We start from the raw sequence: 25012 nt of genomic DNA, 5'->3' as shown, positions 1-25012 counted from the left end.
GCTACACGGTAAAGCCACAAATTTGGCCCGTCGCTGCTACACGGTAAAGCCACAAATTTGGCCCGTCGCTGCTACACGGTAAAGCCACAAATTTGGCCCGTCGCTGCTACACGGTAAAGCCACAAATTTGGCCCGTTGCTGCTACCGGGTTAATGTCCTTGTTATATATATATATATATATATATATATATATATATATATATATATATATATATATATATATATATATATATATATATATATATACACAACAGTGGACCTTGAATGTACAGGCATGAATATCGAAGCAAGTTCACCTCGATTGTATCCTTCAGCCTCAGTATAAACTTGTATCATAACGGCTGCTATAGAGTTATGTGTAAACAAAACATTGCTATATTTCGACCTTTTTTTTATGCCCTTGAACTGAAGAAAAAAAGCTTCAACATTAACGTTACAATTGTTGAGGATGACGCCAAGATAGATGTTAAAATATACCTGGTACAAGAACGCCGTCTCACCTGACACCAACACACTTCATAGGGTTCAGAGACAAGACAGCCTGTGATTACGAGGGCTGACATTACCGTGTGGAACTCCTTCATCCACATCCACATATGGTGAGTGTGCTCTTCGTATGTCTCTGTTCATGGTGTCAAAAGCCTTCGCTAGTTCGACATAGACAAGGAAGAGGTCTCGGTTGTTCTCGACGCTTTTTCCTACCATGAAGATAAAGTCTATATTGCCAAGATGCCGGTGAGAGTGTCATGCCCCGGGAGTTTTATTTTCTATATTTTCTAGTTGTCCCTCAAATAGTACAGTTTTCAATGGCTCGGTTTCGGTTGTATGTGGATTTTCATAGATTTGTGGCTTTACCGTGTAGCAGCGACGGGCCAAATTTGTGGCTTTACCGTGTAGCAGCGACGGGCCAAATTTGTGGCTTTACCGTGTAGCAGCGACGGGCCAAATTTGTGGCTTTACCATGTAGCAGTGACGGGCCAAATTTGTGGCTTTACCATGTAGCAGCGACGGGCCAAACTTGTGGCTTTACCATGTAGCAGTGACGGGCCAAATTTGTGGCTTTACCGTGTAGCAGCAATGGGCCAAATTTGTGGCTTTACCATGTAACAGCGACTGGCCAAATTTGTGGCTTTACCATGTAGCAGTGACGGGCCAAATTTGTGGTTTTACCATGTAGCAGTGACGGGCCAAATTTGTGGCTTTACCGTGTAGCAGCAACGGGCCAAATTTGTGGCTTTACCGTGTAACAGCGACTGGCCAAATTTGTGGCTTTACCGTGTAACAGCGACTGGCCAAATTTGTGGCTTTACCGTGTAGCAGCAACGGGCCAAATTTGTGGCTTTACCGTGTAACAGCGACGGGCCAAATTTGTGGCTTTACCGTGTAGCAGTGACGGGCCAAATTTGTGGCTTTACCGTGTAGCAGCGACGGGCCAAATTTGTGGCTTTACCGTGTAGCAGCGACGGGCCAAATTTGTGGCTTTACCGTGTAGCAGTGACGGGCCAAATTTGTGCCATGATTTTAACCCCCCAAAATAGATGATACATAATCTGATCACAAATGCTTTGATATATATTATGAAATGGTTTGTGTGAGGGGTGATTTTTTCTCATTTTTCTCGCTTGGAGGGACCATTAAGAAACATGATCCCCGCTGCTACCGGGTTAAGTGGGTTATGGGAGGCTTGTTCATCAGGCATAGTCGCCGCACTACAAAAGCAACATCGAGAGTCTATGACAACCATGCCAGTAACTGCATAAAAATGAGCATTATATTGATCGTGCTAAAATCAATGTTATGCCATATAGAAGTTGTTTGAGTGGACATCATTAATTTTTTACTGGAGAAACACACTACTAAATATACCAGTTTTCTTCTTCCCCCTGTAAAAAAAATGTAAACTGGTACTGAGGAAACACGGTGGCTGAGTGGTAGCGTGCTGGACCCACATTAACCGCGTGATGGACGACGCGGGTTCGAATCCCCACGCTACCACCTGGGATTTTTCAGTCACCGCCGAGTGGCTTAAAACTACCCACATGCTGTCCTGAAGACCACCCATCAACCCGGACTCTAGAGGAAACGGTCCAAGTGAATCAAGAAGGAGTTCCGGGGGGCAGCATGAGCCAGGAGAAGATGGCGCCACTATAAACACTTGCCTGTGCCATGACGGGCTGGGGCCAACTACCATCCAGGCCCCTCAAGCAAGCCTACCGGTCCTATAGGCATACACGTAAAAATAAAAATAAAAATTACAGCTATGTACAGTGTGCTCGGCCCTACACTAGCACCTTACCAAATCAGTAACCAGTAACGAACAAAGTCTTATTTCGTTGATTATGATAACATTAACCCGTCCGCTGCGATTGGCACGGATTTGGCTTTCACTGGTAGCCTGGTAACATATAGTCCCATGTCTTTCTCCGCCTCTGTGGTGGATAGTGGAGTGTTTCCCATGTGGTATTGGTGTGCTGGATATCCCTTCACTGGTAGCCTGGTAACATACACTCCCAGGTCTTTCTCTGCCTCTGTGGTGGATAGTGGAGTGTTTCCCATGTGGTATTGGTGTGCTGGGTATCCCTTCACTGGTAGCCTGGTAACATACACTCCCAGGTCTTCCTCTGCCTCTGTGGTGGATAGTGGAGTGTTTCCCATGTGGTATTGGTGTGCTGGATATCTCCTCCCAAGGTGCAGGACTTTACATTTTTCTTCATTGAATTGTAGCAGACACGTTTTGCTCCTGTAGCTTGGTGATGTCTTCTTGTAGGAAATCAGCATCCAAGGGGTTAATGCTCCTACATCAACAGGGATAAAATTATGGAATGTGATCTGTTTACATTCAATCAGCTGACTCAGTATGGCCCTGCACAAGAGTCCTAAGGGTCGTATTATAAGACACTTCGCTGCCCAGGAACACATATTTGACAAGGCTTTCATAGGAGTTGTGGGCATTTACAGGAGTACCTTTATGACCCTGGTGGTAGTTTGACCCTTCCTCTGTACCATGAACCTGAAGAAACACTCATTAGAACTCAAGTGACCCCCTGTTTGACCTTTAAAAATAGCTGGTGTGGGTAGCGAAAGTGTCTTTTAATACTGACCTTAGTTTCTACCTCATCCCTCTTGTTAATGTGTTTACCTGTAGTGCAGTTGACTTGCCTGATGGGCGAGCCTCCCCTGTGGGTACCTCTTCGGCAGACTGGTTAAGGAGCGACTCTCCCGTCTCGCTGGTCGCAGGTTCGCCCGTAGGCCAAACCAAGAGGAAGTTGTTGGTTCGGGTAAACACTCCTGTCCTCCTGTCTATGAAGCCATGATCGTACCCACAATCGCTTCTTCCTTCCATTTGACTGTAGCAACAAGTCAGTAATTTGAGCAACAACACCACAAACCACGGCAGCCCATACTTTTGCAGCCGGCGCCATGTGGATACAGGGCAACTGGTTTGTTTACATTGTGGATACGGGCAACCATCCTTCCTTGGTTGGGAGGAGTGACGTAGATAGTTGGAAAGTTTGGTTTAGTCAGCGCAACATCTGTGGTCATATGCCGGAGAGAGACAGAAGGGGAAGGAATTATAGGAGAAGGGAACAGTTGGAAAGTTTTGTTTAGTCGGCGCAACATCTGTGGTCATATGCTGGAGAGAGACAGAAAGGGAAGGAATTATAGGAGAAGGGAACAGTTGGAAAGTTTTGTTTAGTGGGCGCAACATCTGTGGTCATATGCTGGAGAGAGACAGAAGGGAAGGAATTATAGGAGAAGGAACAGACCCCAGGAGACGGACACAACCCCGATTAAGACCTGGTACCCATTCACTGCTGGGTGGACAGGGGCGTAGGGTATCGGAAAAGCCGCACAATTTTTCCACTCCGCCGGGGAATCGAACCTGGCTCTCTCGGTTGTGAGCGGAGTGTGCTAACCACTGCACCACGAAGCCCCCTAGGGAGTAACGTACACCCAGGAAAGTTGGAGTTGCCAGCTGCGCCAACGTCAACGCGATTGTAAGAAAAAGGCCCAGTGTGACACCAGCCTGAGACCCATTGCCATTGTTGATCGCTGTGAGTGCTTTCGTCTTGCAGCAAACACAGGGAACCCAAGCACATATCCTTGACTCATTTAAACAAGATACTCATCAACATTGCCAGATTGTCATACTCAGCCGATTATATTTCCCAACTTCCTACCCCAAAACTGTCTTCTGGGCTCACATAACGAAACTCATTTATAGTTATCGTTAAAAGAGTTAGATCCTGATGTCTCTTGGCAATAGTTAGGCGTCAGAAACCACACCAAGGGATTTTTAGTGAAGTTGTGTTGCGCGTAAATGAAAACACTCGTAAAGCAATACACTCGTAATCCCAGGTATTACTGTACGGTATATACCCGCTCAAGTTTTGCACTTACTCCAAAATTCTCGCCATCCTGACTCACGCGCATTGTCGCCCCAAGTTTCAAGCTGCTCCGACATGTACAGGTCATGTCTACCTACCGTCGGCGTCATGACATCCAACCATTGGGGCTCCGGGCAACTGCAGTTACGTTAAATTAGGTTTGGTTGGTTTAAATTGCTTTGGCATGCAGCGAGGGACAGCGGAAATGGCAGCGTAGGATGGGACACGGGAGCAGTCCATTATGCCGGCCGGTAGTGCGGGAAATATCTCTCCGCTGAAATAGTCATACCTCGGCTTATGGGTTTAAACGTTCCAAAATTTGGCTCACACATCAAAACACTCGTAAACCAAAACAATTTTTAAGATGGGACACGGCAGCAGTCCATTATGCCGGCCGGTAGTGCGGGAAATATCTCTCCGCTGAAAGTCATACCTCGGTTTATGAGTTTAATACGTTCCAGAGTTTTGGTCGCAAACTCGTAAACCAAAACAAATTTCACCGTTGAAGTTTATGGGGATCCCGTCGATGCATCTCATATCCCAAAAATATTAACATAAAAATCGCTTTACTTGTTATTTTAAACAGAATGAACGTAATTTTACAAACAACTAGCAATGATGATTAAGATCTATATGTTATAGTATAATAACATTGCATAATCCATAGTTTTTTTTATATATATATATATTTTTTTTTAATTTATACCTCTTTTTTTTTCTTTTTTTTTTCTTTTTTTTCTTTTTTTTTTACGTTGTTGCCTATTGCGCCGGTAGGCATCTTCCCGGTGGGGCCTGATGGTCGGCCCAAGGCCTCTTCCAGGTGGGGCCTGATGGTCGGCCCAGCCCGTTCTGGCGCAGGCGAGTGTTTATAGTGGCGCCATCTTGCGTTGGCTCATGCTGCCCCCCGGAACTCGTTCTTGATTCGCTTGGACGGCTTCCTCTAGAGTCCGGGTTGATGGGTGGTCTTCAGGACAGCATGTGGGTAGTTTTAAGCCACTCGGCGGTGACTGAAAAATCCGAGTGGTAGCGTGGGGATTCGAACCCGCGTCGTCCATCACCCGTATAGCACCGGTAGGCTTCCTTGATGGGCCTGGATGGTGTTCGGCCCCAGCCTGTCACGGCGCAGGCAAGTGTTTATAGTGGCGCCATCTTTTCTTGGCTCATGCTGCCCCCCGGAACTCATTCTTGATTCACTTGAACGGTTTCCTCTAGAGTCCGGGTTGATGGGTGGTCTTCAGGACAGCATGTGGGTAGTTTTAAGCCACTCGGCGGTGACTGAAAAATCCCAGGTGGTAGCGTGGGGATTGCTAACTTGATATGCTTGTTTGGATTACACATTATGTTTTGTGGAAAGATTCGCTCACGCAGTCCCCAGCAGAGCAATCAAGGCCTATTTGCCACATCTGCTCCTCGCTAACTAACAGTATTCAACCTGTCATATTTTACCACTGAGATGACACTGTTTGCTTTCTGAATACCTTTAACTTTGTACTTTAATTTCCTTTGTCAATGCTTAACCTGGTAGCAGCGACGGGCCAAATTTGTAGCTTTACCGTGTAGCAGCGACGGGCCAAATTTGTGGCTTTACCGTGTAGCAGCGACGGGCCAAATTTGTGGCTTTACCGTGTAGCAGCGACGGGCCAAATTTGTGGCTTTACCGTGTAGCAGCGACGGGCCAAATTTGTGGCTTTACCGTGTAGCAGTGACGGGCCAAATTTGTGGCTTTACCGTGTAGCAGTGACGGGCCAAATTTGTGGCTTTACCGTGTAGCAGCGACGGGCCAAATTTGTGGCTTTACCGTGTAGCAGCGACGTGCCAAATTTGTGGCTTTACCGTGTAGCAGCGACGGGCCAAATTTGTGGCTTTACCGTGTACCAGCGACGGGCCAAATTTGTGGCTTTACCGTGTAGCAGCGACGGGCCAAATTTGTGGCTTTACCGTGTAGCAGCGACGGGCCAAATTTGTGGCTTTACCTTGTAGCAGTGACAGGCCAAATTTATGCCATGATATAAACCCCCAAAATAGATGCTACATAATCTGATCACAAATGCTTTGATATATATTATGAAATGGTTTGTGTGAGGGGTGATTTTTTCTCATTTTTCTCGCCTGGAGGGACCATTAAGAAACATGATCCCCGCTGCTATACAGGGTTAAGGAGTTTTTAAATAAAGATTGATCTCGTCAGTTTCTCATTTTGCTTCAGATGATGATGATGTGGACAAGCAGCTCACAGCAGCCAACTTAGCCCTTATTGTGGAGAACGCAGCCAGTGAAGACCAGATGGTACAGTTGACGGCAGTGCAGGCGGCCCGCAAGCTGCTCTCGTCAGACAGGAATCCACCAATAGATGACCTTATCCAGTCTGGCATTCTTCCTATACTTGTGAAATGCTTAGAAGGCACAGACAAGTAAGCTATGATTTTCTTCTTCTTCTTCTTCTTCCTCTTCCTCTTTTGCAGTTTCAACTTCATCTTCTTTTTCTTCTTTTTCTTCTGCTTCTATTCCTTATATATATTCCATACTCATACAAACAGGTAAGTTATAATGTTCTTTCTATTTTTCCCACTCTGTATCTTCACTTTCTTCTTCTTCTTCTTCTTGGGGGGCTTCGTGGTGCAGTGGTTAGCACACTCGCCTCACAAACGAGAGAGCCCGGGTTCGATTCCCGGGTGGAGTGGAAAAATTTGGGCGGCTTTTCCGATACCCTACGCCCCTGTCCACCCAGCAGTGAATGGGTACCAGGTATTAATCGGGGGTTGTGTCCCGTCTCCTGGGGTCTGTTCCCTTCTCCTATAATTCCTTCCCCTTCTGTCTCTCTCCGGCATATGACCACAGATGTTGCGCCGACTAAACAAAACTTTCCAACTTTCTTCTTCTTCAACTTCATCTTCTTTTTCTTCTTCTCCTTTCCCTTATATATATTCATACTCATCACTAAAATTATCATTATTATAATTAACATATTTGCCAAGGTACGCAACACACATATAAAACATTCTACTTTACAGGGCTATGTTATTTTTATTTATATTTTTTGCCGTTTCATCATAAAGATACGGAAAGTTATTTAAAGTTATTTTGATATAGCTTAGTAGGGGTTTGCAGGGGTTGTCTCATTGGTTTGAAGTACTTGGTGTTCAGGACCACGGAGAGTTGTGGGATGGGACGCGAGTATTGTGTCCTTGAAGAGGTCATTGCGTAAATCCTAAACAATGTAAATCCAACAAGAGGTGTGTTTGTACCTTTATTGCCTACTGTATCACTCTGACTCCTCTCCCTCTCGTGGTTCCTCCTCTGGCTGCCCTTCCCCTTGTGGTAGCACAGCAGCGAGGGTGTTGTTGTTGTTGAGTAGCGTGGCAGCGTGGGTACAGGTAACTCTCGATTTATGGGAGTTTGGTTTACGTGTTTTTGAAATAACGCGTGGTCCAAAATCCAAATAAATGTTTAATTTACACGTTTTTTTTCACTTATACGCGATATTTTATGGAGTGTCCACCAGATGTCTCACGCAACTGGACTCACACGGCCACACAGCTGAGCTCAGTTCTTCCCGCGCGCCACTTGAACAACAATACAGTACCCCCACAACAACAACACCCTCGCTGCTGTGCTACCACGAGGGGAAGGACAGCCAGAGGAGGAACCATGAGAGGGAGAGGAGTCAGAGTGATACAGTAGGCAATAAAGGTACAAACCTACCTCTTGTTGGATTTACATTGTTAATGATTTACGCAATGACCTCTTCAAGGACACAATACTCGCGTAAATCGAGAGTTACTTGTACTGTATTGTTGTTCAAGTGGCGCGCGGGAAGAACTGAGCTCAGCTGTGTGGCCGCAGTGCCGTGTGAGTCCAGTTGCATGAGACATCTGGTGGCCACTCCATAAAATGTCACGTATAAGTTAAAAAAAAAAAACGTGTAATTTAAACATTTATTTGGATTTTGGACCACGCGTTATTTCAAAAACGCGTAAACCAAACTTGCATAAATCGAGAGTTACCTGTACGGTGGACCCGAAAAAGGACTCGCCATAAAACGCCTAATTTGTGCTAATTGTAGGTGGTGGTGGCATAGAGCAACCCACCATGCATGCCCTGGGTCATTGTGGTGGGTGAGTGATCTTGAGGTGGGCTTGACTGGGGGTCTGTTCCCTTCTCCTATAATTCCTTCCCCTTCTGTCTCCCTCTGGCATATGACCACAGATGTTGTGCCGACTAAACCAAACTTTCCAACTGTTCCCTTCTCCTATAATTCCTTCCCCTTCTGTCTCCCTCTGGCATATGACCACAGATGTTGCGCCGACTAAACGAAACTTTCCAACTGTTCCCTTCTCCTATAATTCCTTCCCCTTCTGTCTCCCTCTGGCATATGACCACAGATGTTGTTCCGACTAAACCAAACTTTCCAACTGTTCCCTTCTCCTATAATTCCTTCCCCTTCTGTCTCCCTCTGGCATATGACCACAGATGTTGCGCCGACTAAACCAAACTTTCCAACTTTGACAATGTTGTGATTCAGAGATGAATTTTGCTCTAGGGCTCTTATAGCTGTTTCCCAGTAAATTAAACTTGTAAAAACATCATATTTTACCAAGAAACGAATGGTCATTGTCTGTGAAATAGACTGCTTAGTGAAGCCATATTTCCCCTTAATTCTTTTCTTTCTTATGTACCTGTCAAATTTATCTATGAAGCCTTGTCTCTAACCACTTTGCAGCTTGTGATCGAGTTGCTTTGATTAATGTCCATTCATTCATTCATTTCGACCAGGGGATGGCCACGGTAGAAGAGCTTCCAACGTTCTCTATCCAGACACTCTCTCCTTGCCTGCTCAGAGTTTCTCAAGGATCTTTCCCCCCTCTCCCTAACGTACTCTTGCACCCTATCCCTCTGTTTCACTGGGGGTCGTCCTCTAGCATTCCCTCCCTCTATCTCACTCACATACACCCTTCTGATCATCTTACTCTCCTCCATTCGCTCCATGTGGCCAAACCACTTTAAAGTCTGTCGCCTCACTTCTTCCACCACTCCACACTTCTTCCCTTCCAAAACGCTCGTACACACTTTCATTACTCATTCCGTCCATTCTACTCACACCACAAGCACTCCTCAAATAACTCATTTCCACTGCCTGCACTCTAGACCTCTGACTTTCATTCCAGGCCCACGTTTCATATGTGAGGGTTGGTACTATTATTGTATTTCTCAAATCCCTCTTTACCTCCATGCTCACACTTCTGCCAGTCATGATTCGTCCCAAAGACCCTACCACCCTTCTTCCTTGCAATGCCCTTTCTCTTATCTCTCCCTCCGTACCACCATGCTTACACATAACTGATCCAAGGTACTTAAACTCATTATTATTTTTGCATTCTTTTTCACATTCAATTCCCACTCTATATGGGCATACAAAATCTACAACCTCACTTCTACTTCGCTCACAAACCAAAACTTTTGTTGACATTTACTTTCAGCTTTCTCCTGTTACAGACACTATCAAAAACACATTTCACTGCATCATATGTGAGGGTTGGTACTATTATTGTATTTCTCAAATCCCTCTTTACCTCCATGCTCACACTTCTGCCATTCATGATACGTCCCAACTTTCATTCCATTCCTTGATTAATGTTAAACTTTTTCCCCCCTACAGCCTGTCACTGCAGTTTGAAGCAGCTTGGGCCCTCACCAACATCGCGTCAGGCACCTCCCGGCAAACGCAAGCAGTGGTTCACGCGGAGCAGTTCCGTTGTTCCTTAAACTCTTACACTCCTCCAGCCAAAACGTTTGTGAACAAGCTGTTTGGGCATTAGGTGAGCGTTCCTACAAATGACCCTCAGTATATTGGTTAGAGGAAGCCAGCTAATCCCATACATATCATAAGGCTTTCTGTAAATTGCTCTGCTCAACGGTTTTAAGTTAGATAAATTCAGATTCAACAAAGACATAGGCAAGAATCTTTTTGCCAACTGTCTCGGAGAATTGCTCTGCTCAAAGGTTTTAACCCGGTAGCAGCGGGGACCATGTTTTAATGGTCCCTCTAAGCGAGAAAAATGAGAAAAAATCATCACTCACACAAACCATTTCATAATATATATCGAAGCATTTGTGATCAGATTATGTATCATCTATTTTGCGGGGTTTAAATCATGGCACAAATTTGGCCTGTTGTTGCTACATGGTAAAGCCACAAATTTGGCCCGTCGCTGCTACACGGTAAAGCCACAAATTTGGCCCGTCGCAGCTACACGGTAAAGCCACAAATTTGGCCCGTCGCAGCTACACGGTAAAGCCACAAATTTGGCCCGTCGCAGCTACACGGTAAAGCCACAAATTTGGCCTGTCGCTGCTACACGGTAAAGCCACAAATTTGGCCCGTCGCAGCTACACGGTAAAGCCACAAATTTGGCCCCTCGCTGCTACACGGTAAAGCCACAAATTTGGCCCCTTGCTGCTACACGGTAAAGCCACAAATTTGGCCCCTCGCTGCTACCAGGTTAAGTTAGATAAATTCGGATTCAACAAAGACGTAGGCAAGAATTGGTTAACCACTTGAGTCATGGATGAGTGGAACAGGCTTGGCAGTCATATTGTGGGTGCCAGAACCATAGAAACATTCAAGAAGAGGTTGGATAAATTCATGGATGGTGAGGTTAAGTGGGTTAGGCTTATAGGAGCTGCCTTGTATGGGTCAACTAGCCTCTTGCAGACTCCTTACATTCTTGAACTAATGGTTTGGCTTTACAATTTCTCAGTAAACTTCTTCATATTTTTCAGTTAATTTACTAGCAACTTTTCTAAGGTATCAATGCATATCGGTATCACTTAATAATATTGGCTATTATAATTACTTTTGCTAGTGTGTATGTATCTACCTATTTATAGTCTACCGGGCCCGCGCTAAGCTCTTAATAGTCCCATCTCCATATCTAAATTTATCCCGCCTTTCCTTCATTTGGTGGACACTGTTCGCCTCCACCACCTCTTCCCGCAAGGTGTTCATGTGTTAACAGTTCTATGTGGAAAACTATACCTTTTAAGTCACTCAAACAGGTTCCTTCATTAAGTTCTTCCTATGTCCTCTCAGTGCCTGTGTTCCTGTCTATGAATCTTGAATGCCTAAAGTTAGCTCTCTAAATTGGAGAACCTCTTTGTTCAAGCTCTTCAAGTGATCTATGCGTCTATTGGGAAAGCTAAAATTGACTTGAGAATTTAAGGAAGACATGAGTACTGAAGACCAAGGAGGCTTCGTGGTGCAGTGGTTAGCACACTCAGCTCACAACCGAGAGAGCCAGGTTCGATTCCCAGGCGGAATGGAAAAATTTGGGTGGCTTCTCCGATACCCTACGCCCCTGTCCACCCAGCAGTGAATGGGTACCAGGTATTAATCGGGGGTTGTGTCCTGTCTCCTGGGGTCTGTTCCCTTCTCCTATAATTCCTTCCCCTTCTGTCTCTCTCCAGCATATGACCACAGATGTTGCACTGACTAAACAAAATTTTCCAACTTCTTCTTCTTATTCCTCTTTGCTGTTTCTTCTTCAACTGTTCCTTCTCCTATAATTCCTTCCCCTTCTGTCTCTCTCCGGCATATGACCACAGATGTTGCGCCGACTAAACAAAACTTTTTCCTATCAGCCAAACTAAAGCTAAATTATTATCTAAGCTTGTAAAGGAAAGCAAGCCAGAGGTATTATGCTCAGTGGAAACAAAATTGATCAAGGGCATGCAACTTTAACCCGGTAGCAGCGGGATCACGTTTCTGAACCCTTTCCTTGCGCACGGGACGGGACGCGACTATCCCCTCAGGCGCAGTCGGGCAGCCCAATGGGGTCTCTTTAACCTCTGTATCTCAAAAACTATTCATCACAGCTAAAACCAAAAACACCATTGGAAAGAGGAGGTCCAGATCTATAGGAGTCGGTTATGTATGCCTCTCTTACGAACGTACATGCACGTTCAGGGAGTGTTGAATGTTAACACTTACGTCGGTGCGTGCGGGATGATCAGCCATATTGAGGGAACTGCGGACATCTCTCCTTCAGACTCTGGCAAGGGAGTATTGCCAACTGCAATATTTACAACTATTTGGTCAAAGAATCAGTCAGGTGATAGGTGAAGCTATGCAAAAATGTCGCTATATTGGGCAAGAACATCCACCAGTCACTAGTCCGTAGATTTGCCGCGCTGGGCTGATATGATTTCCCACCAAATTTAGTGAAGAACATACTCAATCCTGTGTTGTGAGAATTAGTGTTGGAACAATTTCATACGCGGGAGATTTGAGTGCGGGTGAAGCTTGCAGTGAGCATTTAGCACCACCAGCAAATACGTCTAACGCTCGCTGCCAGCGTTTAGCAGTGAAAGGGTTAATGGTCCCTCCAAGCAAGAAAAATGAGAAAAAATCACCCCTCACACAAACCATTTCATAATACATATCAAAGCATTTGTGATCAGATTATGTATCATCTATTTTTTTGGGTTTATATCATGGCATAAATTTGGCCCGTCGCTGCTACACGGTAAAGCCACAAATTTGTCCCATCGCTGCTACATGGTAAAGCCACAAATTTGTCCCGTCGCTGCTACACGGTAAAGCCACAAATTTGTCCCATCGCTGCTACACGGTAAAGCCACAAATTTGTCCCGTCGCTGCTACACGGTAAAGCCACAAATTTGGCCCGTCACTGCTACACGGTAAAGCCATAAATTTGTCCCATCGCTGCGACACGGTAAAGCCACAAATTTGGCCCGTCGCTGCTACTGGGTTAAAATCACTCACCATATCCACAGAACACACAGAATATACTCCTCCCCTTGGGTATGTTCTGCGTGTCATCCAGAGCGGTAGGTATAGCATTGCCAAGCTTCCGTAAGCATCAAACATTAAGCACGCGATAACTTGGTCATTCTTTTCACATAAATAACTGCTCTTTCGTCCACCTCTTCAGATTCTTCACAGGAGCAGCGAGTAGCAGGCTTTTTTGTATTGTTTCCTTTTTTTTGTATAATAATAATAATAATGATTGATTTTCTCACGTTACTTGTGTGGGTACGAGAGTTTGAGGCATGAAAATGATAGATACGACATGTGGTTTATACAGGTAACTCTCAATTTACGCGAGTATTGTGTCCTTGAAGAGGTCGCGTCAATCAAAAACGATGTAAATCCAACAAGAGGTCGGTTTGTACCTTTATTGCCTACTGTATCACTCTGACTCCTCTCCCTCTCATGGTTCCTCCTCTGGCTGCCCTTCCCCTCGTGGTAGCACAGCAGCGAGGGTGTTGTTGTTGTTGAGCAGCGTGGGTACTGTATTGTTGTTCAAGTGGCGCGCGGAAGAACTGAGCTTAGCTGTGTGGCGGCGCCGTGTGAGTCCAGTTGCGTGGGACATCTGGTGGACACTCCATAAAATATCGCGTAGAAGTGAAAAAAACGAGTCAATTAAACATTTATTTGGATTTTGGACCACGCGTTATTTTAAAAATGCGTTAACCAAACTCGCGTAAATCGAGAGTTACCTGTATAACTGACCAACTCCTCGTAATTTCTTCACTGCCTGTTTTAAACTTTCCGTACTTAATTTCTATAGACAACACGAACTAAGTACTTAATAGTAATATGATTTTTTTTATCGGCGTCATCTATTTACAGTCATCCCTCAAATAGTAGTTTCCAATAGTCCAGTTTCGGTTTTCTACGGATTGTCGTAGATCTTTTAGGATTTTTAAATTTCATGCTTGTCGGGAAATTTAAAAATCCTAAAAAATCATCTTAGAAAATGTACATAAAGCCAAAACCAAACTCTTGGAACCTGTACCATTTGAGGGACAGCTGTATTCATCTACTTAATTTTTCATTTATTTTTGTGTGTGTGTGTGTTTGTGTGTAATGGGAAGGCCAGTCCCATAAGTTGGCAATCCCGCTAAGTCTGTCAGGGCCGTGCTGTGCTGTGCTGACTCAAAGAGGTTTACCGTACTTGTTAGCCAGCTCTTGCTTAAGGAGATTGGTATGTAACTTCAGTGGCTCAAAAGAGGAAAGAGATTTAATATATATTTTCTTTGTAGGGTTTACGTTGAGTGTAAAAATCGAATTAGATTGAATTAAGTATAAGTTTTTCATAGAATACAGTCGGCCCTCAAATAGTACTGTTATGCCGGACGTGTTACTTGGGTTCCGTGTCGCCGTCAGGAGACTCCTTGGGAGGGAGGAATGTAAACACTTTGTACAGTTTCTGTAGTTTAATGTTCTTCCTTAGTAGTACACTTCACTCTGACTCTTCACTGAACACTAGCTTACTATGACTGGGACTGGGCTCCTCTCGCCCTCTTCTCCTATATATATCCAGAACAGTACAGTCTAGAATGTTACAGTATATTTTAGATCATACAAGAACATGTAGCTAAAGTATGTGCGAGTTGGCAACACTTCCCGCCTGGCGCCTGGCTGCGCCTGCCGGGCGCGGACGGCTCGCCTTGTTCCCCGCCCCCCTGCTCGTTCCTCCCGGAGCCTTCTAGAGGCCTATGGTCGCCGGGGGAAGCTTCCAGCACAACAGTACGGTTTCCAATAGATCGGTTTCGTTTTTATGTGTATTTTCAAAACTGATTTTTTAGGGATTTTTAAATTTCCCGACAAGCAGGAATAAAAATCCTTAAAAGCTCTTCTATGACAATCCGTATAAAACCGAAACTAAACTATTTGAGGGATGACTATGTAGTTTCCCATACTCTTTCTCTTCTTATATAACTGTGTTTGAGATGGTCACCCTCACTCACTGCCTTCTCTGGTTCTTCTGGTTCTTAAGACAAGGACATGCAGATCTTGAAGGACAGAAGCATGCTGGATTGCTATTGTCTATCTTAGGGAAACAGTAAAGATTATAATGCAAAACTAAAATCTAAAAACCTACTCCAAGGCTCTATCTCTCATTTGATGTCTATACACTCTGGATTCATGGGGTAAATTGTACTTGAATGAGCTCTTTAGTGGCAAAGTATTATGTAGAGTTTTCAGAAAAGTTTTATAATAGTTTTGTTTTTGCTGAGATATTTCAAATTCGCTTCTCCACAGGAAATATAATTGTCTATATACTCTGGATTCATGGGGTAAATTGTACTTGAATGAGCTTTTTAGTGGCAAAGTATTATGTCGAGTTTTCCGAAAAGTTTTAGAAAAGTTTTGTTTGTGTTGAGATAATTTGAATTCGCTTCTCCACAGGGAATATAATTGTCTATATACTCTGGATTCATGGGGTAAAATGTACTTGAATGAGCTCTTTAGTGGCAAAGTATTATGTAGAGTTTTCCGAAAAGTTTTATAAGAGTTTTGTTTTCGTTGAGATATTTTGAATTCGCTTCTCCACAGGAAATATAATTGTCTATATACTCTGGATTCATGGGGTAAAATGTCCTTGAATGAGCTCTTTAGTGGCAAAGTTTTATGTAGAGTTTTCCGAAAAGTTTTATAAAAGTTTTGTTTTTGTTGAGATATTTTAAATTCGCTTCTCCACAGGAAATATAATTGTCTATATACTCTGGATTCATGGGGTAAATTGTACTTGAATGAGCTATTTAGTGGCAAAGTTTTATGTCGAGTTTTCCGAAAAGTTTTATAAAAGTTTTGTTTTTATTGAGATACTTTAAATTTGCTTCTCCACAGGAAATATAATTGTCTATATATGTACTCTGGATTCATGGGGTAAAATGTACTTGAATGAGCTGTTGGTCTGTGAATGTGCCGGCAACTTAACGTACACCTATTGAATACACACCAGCAGAACGGTCGCTTCTGAAAATAAAAAAAACTATTTTATACCCCTTTGTCATCACGATATATTATTGTACTCAACACCCTGCCAACGTACTACTGGCTTACTCATGAGTACAGATACTATTGATGAGAGGCCAAAACTCACACTTAGATTCAGCTGTGCACTTGTGCCTCGACCGCCATTAAAGCTTTTTTCTGTTATTGATATTTAATATAATCTATACTACTAAACTTTTATCTGCATTAATAGGTTAAGTATATTATGTATAACACACCCCTAACTTACCCTACAGACAGTCAAGGAAATACACATTTTAACCTGTCCGCTGCAATTGGCATGGATTTGGCTTTCACTGGTAGCCTGGTGAACTTATACTCCCAGGTCTTTCTCTGCCTCTGTGGTGGATAGTGTGTGTGGAGTGTTTCCCTATATATATGGTGTGTGCTGGATATCCCTTTCTGGTAGCCTGGTAACATACACTCCCAGGTCTTTCTCTGCCTCTGTGGTGGATAGTGGAGTGTTTCCCATATGGTGGTATTGGTGTGCTGGATATCCCCTCCCAAGGTGCAGGACTACATTTTTCTTCATTGAATTGTAGCAGCCACTTTTTGCTCCACTCCTGTAGCTTGGTGAGGTCTTCTTGTAGGAAATCCGTAGTCAAGGGGTTAAGAGAATCCATCGCCAGGACCTTCATGCTATTCAATTTACACATGTTTATGTCTGCTGGAGCCTTGGGTCCAGCTGCAACACCCACAAGTCCGGATCTGGACCGCGGGCCGCCAGTTGAGTTGGGAAGCCCTGGACTATATGCCGTATATGGTGTACTACAATGCCAGGCTTATTATACTATGCCCTAGTGAAGTTTCCTATATTTTCTTATCCCGGAAGCAGCGACGGGCCAAATTTGTGCCGTGATATAAACCCCCAAAAATAGATGATACATAATCTGATCACAAATGCTTTGATATATTATATTATGGAATGGTTTGTGTGAGGGGTGATTTTTTTTCATTTTTCTCGCTTAGAGGGACCATTAAGAAACATGATCCCCGCAGCTACCGGGTTATATATAGTAATATCATATATAATATAACAAAAAATCCAGAAAATGAGTAATTATTTTGTCTCGGCCTTCTGTGCCTAAGGACAAAAAATTTAGTTACTAATTTTTTACATTCCCACGGGGCCTGTAGCACGTGCTAAATGTGCTACTAGGTTAACCCCTTGAATGTGGATTTCCTACAGTTAGACATCACCAAGCTACTGAAATGGAGCAAAAAGTGGCTGCTTACAATTCAATGAAGAAAAATGTAAAGTCCTGCACCATGGGAGGGGATATCCAGCACACCAATACCACATGGGAAACACTCCACTATCCACCACAGAGGCAGAGAAAGACCTGGGAGTGTATGTTACCAGGCTACCAGTGAAGGGATATCCAGCACACCAATACCACATGGGAAACACTCCACTATCCACCACAGAGGCAGAGAAAGACCTGGGAGTGTATGTTACCAGGCTACCAGTGAAGGGATATCCAGCACACCAATACCACATGGGAAACACTCCACTATCCACCACAGAGGCAGAGAAAGACCTGGGAGTGTATGTTACCAGGCTACCAGTGAAGGGATATCCAGCACACCAATACCACATGGGAAACACTCCACTATCCACCACAGAGGCAGAGAAAGACCTGGGACTATATGTTACCAGGCTACCAGTGAAGGGATATCCAGCACACCAATACCACATGGGAAACACTCCACTATCCACCACAGAGACAGAGAAAGACCTGGGACTATATGTTACCAGGCTACCAGTGAAGGGATATCCAGCACACCAATACCACATGAGAAACACTCCACTATCCACCACAGAGACAGAGAAAGACATGGGACTATATGTTACCAAGCTACCAGTGAAGGGATATCCAGCACACCAATACCACATGGGAAACACTCCACTTTCCACCACAGAGGCAGAGAAAGACCTGGGACTATATCTTACCAGGCTACCAGGGAAGGCCAAATCCATGCCAATCACAGCGGAAGGGTTAAATCGACACTGAGTCACTTGGGGCCATAATGAACTTAGCAATACCCTTATACTGGTTCACTATGTTACATAATAAGAACCACTACCAGGGCTGCACATATGAATCTTACCAGGGCACACACTAAGAATTATTTATCCTGGTATAGTGTGGCTAATTCTTCTGGCTCCGTGGTGTAGTGGTTAGCATGCCTACCTATGAATCTGCCAGCCAGGGTTGGGATCCCCCTCCCTGGACAGTCATTTAATTGTGGATGTACCAAGTGTTAGACCTTAATGTATAGCTATCTAGTCTCTCTCTCTCTCTCTCTCTCTCTCTCTCTCTCTCTCTCTCTCTCTCTCTCTCTCTCTCTCTCTCTCTCTCTCTCCTTCATCATTTCTCTCCCTTCTCTTCCTCCTTCCTTCCTTCCTTCCCAGTGTTCCTTCGTCCACCCTCAGACCTTCCTTCCTTCCTTCCTTCTCAGTGTTCCTTCGTCCAGCCTCATACCTTCCTTCCTTCCTTCCCAGTGTTCCTTCGTCCAGCCTCATACCTTCCTTCCTTCCTTTCCAGTGTTCCTTCATCCAGCCTCATACCTTCCTTCCTTCCTTCCTTTTCATTGTCATTCTCCCTTGTGATGTTTTCCTTTCCTTCCTCCAGTGTGCCCCTGAGAGCTCCCTGCAGCACAGCGAGTCTCTTCTTGGACGGCTCAGAGGCACAGAAGATGTAGCCAGACTTGCCGGCCAAACCCGAGGGTGAGTCCACACCCTGAGACACTTATGTTAGCCTGTCTGTCTGTCTGCCTCAACAACCCTCAACTCGTACAGGAAACTGTTAATTAAAAGATGAGACACTTTTTGTTAGTCTGTCTACTTAAAATTAGTCTTGTCTTGGTCTGTTTACTTGGTCTAGACACAAATAATACATCAATATATATATATATATATATATATATATATATATATATATATATATATATATATATATATATATATATATATATATATATATATATATATATATATATATATATATATATATATATATATATATATATATATATATATATATATATATATATATATATATATATATATATATATATATATATATATATATATATATATATATATATATATATATATATATATATATATATATATATATATATATATATATATATATATATATATATATATATATATATATATATATATATATATATATATATATATATATATATATATATATATATATATATATAAACACATACTGTATTTGACGGCTCATAAGACGCACTTTTTTTCCCCAAAACTGTCCCTAAAAATCATCCTGCATCTTGCAAGGTCAAGGTTCAGCTTTGGGTTAGTGGCTAGGTAGGTCTTGGGCCGTATTCTTAAATTAAACTTCTGTAACCACAGTAAAAAGCAGTGGCTCATGTTCATCAAAACAAGCAAAGAAGAGAGATCGTCTTCGCTGCCCCACCAGGGGGCACAAGCCCTCCTGGACCCCCCACGGATCCCAACGGAGTGATTCTCCATATCTACCAATAAATCTTCCCTTGTGTAATGATAGGCTAGGTCAAGTTATGTATTAGATTAGGTGTAGGCATGTTTGGGTGCCAGGTGGAGACCCAATAATGCTGTCCTTAGTAAATAAATAGTGACGAGTTGAAGTTCAATAGTCACTCCGTAATGTTTATGACACATTTTACATATAGCTACCATTTGCAGTGGCTATGAAATGAGTACTAAAATCAACAATTCCATCTCATAGAAAAAAGCCTCCTGAACACGATGGTGTATACAGATTTTTCATAAAACGCCAAATAAGTGAAGCACGGAACTATTTATAAAAACATTTCACATCATCCCCTCGGGGGTGGTGCGAGGGTAAACTGGTTTGTGGGCCTCGTTGCCTTGACAACCCTCGCCTCGCCTTGCTTTTCGTGTAATAATAATCCTTGATATGCACTTATTCACAACGTCGCAGTGAGTGAATGAGTCTTAATTGCTTCCAAGGATAGCCTACTGATGTCCTTTTAATAAACATGGCATCATTATAGTCACCTGGCCATGTTTGGGTTCGTGCTAATCACAGTATCTTTCCTTTTTAATAGTATCACAAGTATCCTTTGTTTCATTTTCCATTAATCTGATATTTTCTTTATGTTATCACAATTCAGTGTCCAACGATTATCTTCCTGAACGTGCCTGTACATTTGCAGGAGAGGCTTGCATAACTGAATCTTATAGATCTTGGCCTCCTCTTTCCAATGGTGCCTTTGTTTTGTAGCTGTGATGAATAGTTTTTGAGATAGAGCGGTTAAGAGAGATCCCTCTCCCCTGCTGGGCTGCCCGAGCGCACCTTGGGGGACAGTCTCGTTGTGAGCACTCAGCAAGGAAAGGGTTAAAAGGGATGGTGCTGAAAACAGGAACAGCAGATACTCTGCCGGCAACAGGAACGGGGTGCGAGCCTCGGCAGCTTGTATGCTCTCCTGGACGTGACTGACTCACGTTCACCCTCCATCTTGGACGATACATCGGGTTAGCTTCCCTTCGGTGCCTCAAGAATAGGGAAACTGTGGCTGCTAAACCCTGGTGCCAAGCCTGCACCTCCAGCATAATAACTGCTTGAGGGAGTCTCCCTAACAACGCGAACACAGTGATTCGTGTTTTGTGTCATTTATCATTGATATTTGTTAGTAAAATTACTTTTATTTTGTATAAAATAACAGCTATAATGTTTTCTGGTAATATTTGGGTGGGATATGGGACGCATTAATGGTATTCATATTAATTTCAATGGAAGGGAAGTTTGTTTTGGTTTACGAGTGTTTTGTCATGCCGGCAAAAATTCCCCAACAAATTAAACTCATAAACTGACTGTATCTTTAAATTTCTGCCGCTTGTAGCGGACTGAGTTCCCCCCCCAAAAAAAAAATTAGCCCATTATATCCAGGGTCTACTGTACCTTGGTAGTGTAGTGCATAACAGCGGTGGGTCTCAGCAGGCCTGGCAGACCATGATGTTGTGGACTCGCTCAGTACAAATATATTACATTGTCAATATCTAGGTAGGCAGGCAAATTTAAGTCCCTTGTGTGTGTGTGTGTGTGTGTGTCTCTCTCTCTCTTCTCTCTCTCTCTCTCTCTCTCTCTCTCCAATCCATTAATATAGTTATTCTCCTCAGGTGTGTGTTGATGCTGGGACCAAGAAGAAGAAGAAGAGGAAGAGGAGGAGGAGAAGGAAGATGATAATCGCAACAGGAAGATCAGAAGAAGAGGAGGAAGAAGAAGAAGAAGAGGAGGAGGAAGAATGGAAGAAGAGAAGAGAACACACACACACACACACATATATATGACAAACACCTTTTTCTATATTTTTCATTTTTATTAGTCCATAAAACATACATTAGCTATATACATATAATACAACATATGCATAACTATATACATTAGACCGTAGAGTAGAGTGAGACTGAGAGGAGACTGAGAGGTCTCTCTCTCTCTCTCTCTCTCTCTCTCTCTCTCTCTCTCTCTCTCTCTCTCTCTCACTTCACCACAGCTCACAGGACCCCACAGATGTACCCCTACCGTCTGTTGTAACCCACCACAGACACATACCCCCCCAGCCTCATGAAGGACCCCCTCCTCCCTCCCTAGCCAACATAGCCTTATCAATGTTACTAAGTGTATGTATGTATGTGTGTTTTTCTATTAATAAAAAGTTAATTTGTAATGTTTATGTGTTCTATTCCTATGAGAGAGGAAAAGGTAAAGAGGGAGAGAGAGAGAGAGAACGAAATGAGAAGCAAAAGAGAGAGAGAGGAGGTAAGGGAAGGAGAGAGAAGGAAAATAAAGAATGAAAGAACAGAAGAAATTTACCGATAAAAGAGAGAGAGAGAGAGAGAGAGAAAGGTATCAGAAGGGAGAGAGAGAGAGAGAGAAAGGTATCAGAAGGGAGAGAGAGAGAGAGAGAGAGAGAGAGAGAGAGAGAGAGAGAGAGAGAGAGAGAGAGAGAGAGAGAGAGAGAGAGAGAGAGAGAGAGAGAGAGAGAGAGAGAGAGAGAGAGAGAGAGAGAGAGAGAGAGAGAGAGAGAGAGAGAGAGAGAGAGAGAGAGAGAGAGAGAGAGAGAGAAGGAAAATAAAGAATGAAAGAACAGAAGAAATTTACCGATAAAAGAGAGAGAGAGAGAGAGAGAGAGAGAGAGAGAGAGAGAGAGAGAGAGAGAGAGAGAGAGAGAGAGAGAGAGAGAGAGAGAGAGAGAGAGAGAGAGAGAGAGAGAGAGAGAGAGAGAGAGAGAGAGAGAGAGAGAGAGAGAGAGAGAGAGAGAGAGAGAGAGAGAGAGAGAGAGAGAGAGAGAGAGAGAGAGAGAGAGAGAGAGAGAGAGAGAGAGAGAGAGAGAGAGAGAGAGAGAGAGAGAGAGAGAGAGAGAGAGAGAGAGAGAGAGAGAGAGAGAGAGAGAGAGAGAGAGAGAGAGAGAGAGAGAGAGAGAGAGAGAGAGAGAGAGAGAGAGAGAGAGAGAGAGAGAGAGAGAGAGAGAGAGAGAGAGAGAGAGAGAGGTATCAGAAGGGAGAGAGAGAGAGAAAGGTATCAGAAGGGAGAGAGAGAGAGAGAGAGGAAAAGGTAAAGAGGGAGAGAGAACGAAATGAGAAGCAAGAGAGAGAGAGAGAGAGAGGTAAGGCAAGGTAAGGTAAGATAAGAAGATACAAACAAAATAAACTGTTAACTGTATGTACCTAGCTAACCGTATGAGACTGTATGTTATATATACTCTATAACAAAGGCAATATTATCTTAACAGAGAGAGAGAGAGATCTAATCACTATGTAGCAAACTGTATAGGCCTATGTATATGCCTACCCAGTGAGAGGAAGCTGAACTCTATAACACAGGCAATATTATCTTAACAGAGAGAGAGAGAGAAAGCTATCTCTAATCAGTATGTGGCAAACTGTATAGGCCTATGTATATGCCTATCTAGTGAGAGGAAGCTGAACTCTATAACACAGGCAATATTATCTTAACGGAGAGAAAGAAAGCTAGCTCTAAACTGTATAAAACTAACTGTATCTCAACTGTAGGCGAACTGACCACCTCAACTATACAGTAAACCCTGGATCTAACGGACCCGCTTATAATGGATTTCGGATATAACAGACAAGGTCAGAGGGTCAGAAATCCACCGGGACCGACCAAGAATAGTTTTGAACCACCCGCTTCTGGTAACTACAACAGCTTAACTATATACATATGCAGTAAACCCTGGATATAATGGACCCACTTATAATGGATTTTGGATATAACGGAGAAGGTCAGAAAAAGTTGGAAAGTTTGGTCTAGTCGGCGCAACATCTGTGGTCATATGCCGGAGAGAGACAGAAGGGGAAGGAATTATAGGAGAAGGGAACAGATCCCAGGAGACGGGACACAACCCCCGATTAATACCTGGTACACTGCTGGGTGGACAGGGGCTACGTAGGGTATCGGAAAAGCCGCCTAAATTTTTCAACTCCGCCCAGGAATTGAACCCGGTGTGAAATATAGAAACTGTAAGCAAGCTGAACATTTATCTCTGCAAGTTATTTTACAGGTGCTGTGTACACCAGGCATTGAAAAGGCAATCATTTAATTCTTTGTGACAGAAACAGTTAGCACATTATTTCATAACACACCAAACACTACAAAAAAAAGTTTCATCTGCCAGTGTGAGATTGGCGCAGAGGAGACAGCTCAAGGGCACACAAAAAGTAAACAATAATAAAAAAAAAAGCCTGCTACTCGCTGCACTTGTAAAATCATACCCATACCCGTAACAATATGACCCCCACGCAAGACCCCACTCACAACCTAGCAACCTCAGTGCCTCGGAGTGCGTCGCCAAGTGTGCTGTGCGGCCCTATAGACAACGCAACGTGCACACAACATACACAATAAAAAATATATCTATACCTACGTTTACTCCTTCGTCGTTTTATTATTTTACGTTTTTTTTAAATCTTCGCCGCTTATAACGGACTAAGTTCCCCCCAAACCGAGTGTGTATCAAGACACCTCTCCACCCGAAATTGACCTCTCTTTTGGCTACTCTTTACTCTTATCTTTTACAGGAGCGGCGAGTAGCGGGCTTTTTGGGGACTCTTTATTGCCCTTGAGATGTGTCCTCTGATGTGAAAAAAAAAAAAAAATAAATAAATAAATAAATTAGTCCGTTATATCGAGGGTTTACTGTACTTGTGTTGAGAGCCTCCATAACACCGTGGGCCGGGCCAATCCGCTACCCACTGAGTCAACCGCCTTCGTCAAACGCACCATCAAAACTGTATGTAAATCTATGTGAGTGTAACTGTATGTATCTAACTGTATGTGACTTTAAGCTTAACTATATATACACTTCTCTGTTCCTTCCCTTCCCTTCCCTTTCCTATCCTTTCCTTTCATTTCCTTCCCTATCCTTTCCTTCCCTTTCCTTCCTTTTCCAATAACTTTACAACGGACTGGACTGCTCCTTCGTACTGTGACCTCTTGTGACCTTTCCTTGGACTGGGGTGACTGGTTCTTGAGTCTTCCAAGATGGCCTTCCTTCCTTTCTTCTGTTCTTCCTTCGTTCTTCAGAGCTGTGGATAAAGACGGTTATTAGTATATTTTTTCATTATTATTATTTTTTATTCTTTCTTATTCTCTTTCATTCTCTCTCTCTCTCTCTCTCTCTTTGTCTTATCTCCTCTTTTCTTCATATCTTTAATTTTATCTGTTTCTCCCTTTATCGTCCTGTCTCTCTCTCTCTTCCTTTCCTTCTCTATCATTTCCTCTCCTCTCCATTC

At 43.4% G+C, this 25012-nt stretch overlaps 1 protein-coding gene across 3 annotated transcripts in view; it reads left to right on the top strand.

Annotated features, from left to right (window-relative positions):
* The window catches only part of LOC126994616 (importin subunit alpha-4-like), a 29597-nt gene extending 7946 nt beyond the window's left edge, over nucleotides 1-21651 (top strand). The window contains exons 2-5 of one of the 3 annotated variants that reach the window (XR_007749350.1): nucleotides 6595-6799; nucleotides 10045-10204; nucleotides 18849-18943; nucleotides 21380-21651. Coding sequence is in view for 1 of the 3 variants with exons in the window: in XM_050853924.1 (XP_050709881.1) it covers nucleotides 6595-6799; nucleotides 18849-18918 (275 nt within the window). In the remaining 2 variants the exon portion in view is untranslated. The remainder of the gene's footprint in view (nucleotides 1-6594; nucleotides 6800-10044; nucleotides 10205-18848; nucleotides 18944-21379) is intronic. The other 2 variants (XM_050853924.1, XR_007749351.1) reach the window with 2 other exon arrangements.
* Nucleotides 21652-25012: the final 3361 nt, after the last annotated feature.

The sequence above is a fragment of the Eriocheir sinensis genome, unplaced genomic scaffold (genome assembly GCF_024679095.1).
Source record: "Eriocheir sinensis breed Jianghai 21 unplaced genomic scaffold, ASM2467909v1 Scaffold833, whole genome shotgun sequence".
NCBI classification, from domain to species: Eukaryota; Metazoa; Arthropoda; class Malacostraca; order Decapoda; family Varunidae; genus Eriocheir; species Eriocheir sinensis.
This window is presented reverse-complemented; position numbering and strand designations above follow the sequence as displayed.